Source organism: Colobus angolensis, unplaced genomic scaffold, assembly GCF_000951035.1.
Source record: "Colobus angolensis palliatus isolate OR3802 unplaced genomic scaffold, Cang.pa_1.0 Scaffold116, whole genome shotgun sequence".
Lineage (NCBI taxonomy): Eukaryota > Metazoa > Chordata > Mammalia > Primates > Cercopithecidae > Colobus > Colobus angolensis.
In genome coordinates, this window is record NW_012112697.1 from 1,495,084 (window position 1) to 1,499,646 (window position 4,563).

The following is a 4,563-nucleotide window of genomic DNA, read 5'->3' on the forward strand; positions in this document are numbered from 1 at the left end:
GGAGGCTGAGGCAGGAGAATCACTTGAACCCCGGAGGCAGAGGTTGCAGTGGGCCAAGATGTTGCCACTGCACTCCAGGTTGGGCAACAAGAGCAAGACTCTGTCTCAAAAAAAAATCACAGGTACTGCATACAAATGTACAAATATTATGTACCAATAAAATAATCTTAATAATTAAAAAAAAAGAACTGTTGGAGCCAGGTACGGTGTCTCACATTTGTAATCCCAGCTAGTTGGCAGGCTGAGGTGAGAGGATCACTTGAGCCCATGAGTTTGAGACCAGCCTAGCCAACAGAAGAAGATCTCCGTCTCTATAAAAGTTTAAAAACCAGCCGGGCATGATGGTGCAAGCCTGCAGTCCCAGCTATTTCAGAGGCTCAGGCAAGGGGATCACTTGAGCCTAGGAGTTCCAGGCTTCAGTGAGCCATGATCACAGCACTGCACTTCAGCCTGGGTAACAGAGCAAGACCCTAACTCTAAAAAACTAAATAAAGAAATAGAAGGGCTGAGAAAAAAAGGAAGGATGACACAGCAACATGAAGGAGAGGAAAAGACTAAGGATTCTGTTAGCAGGGAATTTCCACACACCGCCACCAAATGCAACAAGGTCCAGCGTTTGGCTGTGAAAGGGGAACCAGCAAAAGACAACACATTTTACTCAGCAATGACACCGACATAGTGATAAGAAAGATTCCTGGATTCCCAGCAGCAGCCGCGGCCAGGGCTGGAACTGAAAGCTCAGGGGAGCAGGAGACCACCGGACATTTGTTACATGACATGATCCACTTCCAGGGTCAGCTCCAAAGCAGATCACTGTGAACAGCTTCCTCATCTGTACAGTGGCGATAATAACAGTCCCTGCTACTCACAGGGCTCTTGAAGAACGGAATGAGTTAATTTACATCAAACTGCAAGTCTTGCACAAAGTACTAAGCGTTAATAGTTATTATTTAGCATTATGCTTGTCATTCACATGGAAATGTTTTTCCAACATTAAATTGGAAGATAACAGAACCTCTGGGGTTTCTGTTGCTGGTGCTGAAGATATTTAATTATGAAATGCCATGCTATCCTCAGGCATCAAATTAAAACAGATTATTAATTTCCCAGCGACCGGGACGCCACACTGGTGAAATAAACCAGTGTGCTGCAGGCCCCCAAACCCAGAGGAGACTGTACCATGTGGCTCTGAGAATTCTGCGCAAAAGATGATTTCATTTAAATTAAGATGCCAGACAACACCATTACGTTTTGACTACTATTAAGACATGGATTTCTGTGCACACACACCACCCCACCAAGTCCCACTCGATGACTGCCCTGCCTACTATTAAAAAACAAATAAAAAGAAAGAGCAGAAGGAAGACAAGCTCCCCCAAGCTATGGCCAGGCAGAGCGGTACCTGTTTCGGTTTTGCTGGCAAAGCCTGCTGCCTGCTTGATGGCTGCTGCCGTGAGTGCCAATCCTCGACTCCTCTTCAAGCCATGCTGCAGGACGGCTTCAAACTGGGCACACAGACAGGTGACCCTGTGAGAGAACCAATGACTCATCAGTCCCCCCAGGAAAGGGAGTAGCAACTAGGGCAGCCCCAGCATCTCCAGGAAATGAGTAAGCTGCCAGGTGTAAACCTCAGCGTGAAGGCAGACAGGAGACACCTGGATTTGCAGGCTGGGTAACTGACCCGCGCCACTCCACACACCTCCTGTGCTGATGTCCATTTCACAGAGCTCAGGATGCCCAGCACAGTCTACCCATATGCATCAGACTGGCACAGTAACGATTCACAAGGAACATGGGAACAGGGACAGGTGCCAGCTGGCAGGGGTGCAGAGGGAGGACAAGTTAAAAACCAATCAGTTCCGTGTGGGGAGCAGTGGGATGTTCATTGCATCCAATTCGCAAGTTTTAACTCTAATTCATATTACATGTAGTTTAAGGAACAAGATTATGTTTTTGGAGACTGAATTCACCAGGCTGCCAAATTGGAAACATTGTGTAATTTCATGGCCTGTTACATGCTCTGAAAAAAATATATGAAGTGAGTCTCATTCTTTATTCTGTTATATGAGATTACACGCTCTAAAAATAATAGTAATATGAATTCTGATTCTTGTTCTTTATTCTGTTGTAAGAGATTACATTGTGAACTCAGATCGTGAGTTGATGGAATTTTCAATTAAGTTACAATTACTGTGCATTTAATTGAATTTGTTTCTCAATAACCAGAGAAATAAGAGATTCAGGAACAAAGAGATGAGGTCACAGCAACTGCACTTGATCTTAGCAATCTTCTCAGGGCTCCTGAGCCTCTGCCCAGTTGGGTCTGTGGACTTCTGAGCCCTTTCCATTCACTCATGTAACAAACGTTAAGAAATTCTGAATGTCTGCCATATGCCGGCACTGTTCTAGGCTCTGAGGAGATGACGGTGGGAGTGAGACAGGCAAGGTTTCTGCCTCACTCATGTGCATGTTTCTAGTAAAGGGAGGTACACAAATAAGTTAACGAGACCATTTCCGTTAATCAGAACTTAGAAGAAAATAAGACAGGATGAGATGGCAGGTGGTGATGGGACAAGGACAGGCTTAGATTCTGTGGGCTGACTGAAGGTAGTCTTGGAATTACGAGCTGGATATGACAAGGGCAGCAGGCTGGAAAGACAGGTGCCCCATCCATCCCCACACCCATGGTAACAATACTCCAGGTGTTCATCACTCTGTGGGTAGTAAAATATTTTCATACCCATTATTTTACTCTTCTCATCAACACTATGATATAGATGAGGCAAGTATTATTATCTCCATTTTACACTTGAAGAAGCTGAGGCTAAGGACATTTAAGTGACCTCCTGAAAACTGCATAATAAGCAGCAACATCTGTACCTGAACCCCATCCTCGTAAGCTGATCCAATGTAGTTTCCTCCATCCCGCATATCACCAAGATGAACATTCTTTATTCTAAGATAAAAGTCCTCTAGCTCCCTTACTGAATCTTCACTCGTCATTCTGTCTACACCACACAACCCTAACACAGCATCAGCAAATCCACAGCATTCACGCCTTTCCATTGTATTCTGTGCCCATGACAGACATCACTAATCGATCCCAGCATGGTAGGCCACCACTGGCAGATGACCAAAGCTGGCCCTCCACAGAAGGAAGCCTATTAGGCATCACAAATCTGATACTGCCCCTCAACCACTCTGCTTGGTTTTCACCTTCTATCTTATCTTTGCTGGATCCCTGGCACTGAGCTCAGTACCTGGTACACAGTGTGTGCCCCACAAATGTTTTTCCAGTGGGTAAGTAGTAGGTAAATGAATGATTAGCCTTGAACCAAAGATCCCAGAATACTCCCCCACATTGAAACACGCCTCTTTGCTGGGCAGATATCACTCTTAATTATTATAGATGTGCATATGCTAGTATCTGTACATATAGGCACTTTTTTTTTTTTTTTTTTTGAGATGAAGTTTTGCTCTTGTTGCCCAGGCTGGACTGCAATGGCACAATCTCAGCTCACTGCAACCTCCGCCTCCCAGGTCCAAGCGATTCTCCTGCCTCAGCCTCCCATGTAGCTGGGATTACAGGTGCCCTCCACCACTCCTGGCTAATGTTTGTATTTTTAGTAGAGATGGGATTTCACCATGTTGGCCAGGCTGGTCTGCAACCCCTGACCTCAGGTGATCCGCCCACCTTGGCCTCCCAAAGTGCTGGGGTTACAGGCATGAACCACTGTGCCCAGCTTCATAGGCACATATTTTAAGGCTTCCTGAAAGCTGGGACATCCACCAAAACTCTCTAAATACCACAGAAACCAAAACCATGGCACAGAGCAACATTGACCCAGATCAGGCGTCTGTCTCAGAGAGACAGAAAAAAACAAAAACAAAAACAAAAAAACTCTGGGTTGTGTTGAGAGTTCTCTGTATTTAACCAAAGCCTCTTTCTTTAAAATAATCTTCTGCAAATACAGCAATCAACTCAACAATTGCTATCCGTTTGCTTGGTTCCAATGCACAAGTCAGTAACTGCCCAGCCAGCTCTAGATAAAACCAGGGCCCTAAGAGGAATGGAATGCAGGCGAACTGCACAAACCCAGTCCCCAAGGTTTGGGTTACATCATCAGTACTGTGTCACAGAGGCACACAGGTCACAACTAACCTAACACTGCAAGAATACCCAGGTGGATGCTAGTCCTATAATTAGATCATTATGATGCCTTCCTTGCCAAAGGCCGTTCTAGCTAACACCCTCCCCATATGCCCTTTCCACCTCCTGAGCACGTATCGACTGGTCATTCAAGACAGATCTTGGCTGGGCGTGACGGCTCACACCTGTAATCTCAGCACTTTGGAAGGCCGGGGCGGCGGGGGTGGGGGGGGGAGTGGATCACCTAGGGTCAGGAGTTCGAGACCAGCCTGGCCAACATGGTGAAACTCCATTTCTACTAAAAAAAAAAAATACAAGAAAAGGAGCTGGGTGTGGTGGCACATGCTTATAATCCCAGCTACTCTGGAGGCTGAGGCAGGAGAATCACATGAATCTAGGAGGCGGAGGCTGCA

At 45.9% G+C, this 4,563-nt stretch overlaps 1 protein-coding gene across 1 annotated transcript in view; it reads right to left on the reverse strand.

Annotated features, from left to right (window-relative positions):
* The window catches only part of SNX29 (sorting nexin 29), a 577,448-nt gene that overhangs the window by 545,982 nt on the left and 26,903 nt on the right, over positions 1–4,563 (reverse strand). The window contains exon 3 of the mRNA XM_011962337.1: positions 1,403–1,577. Within this exon, the coding sequence (XP_011817727.1) occupies positions 1,403–1,577 (175 nt within the window). The remainder of the gene's footprint in view (positions 1–1,402; positions 1,578–4,563) is intronic.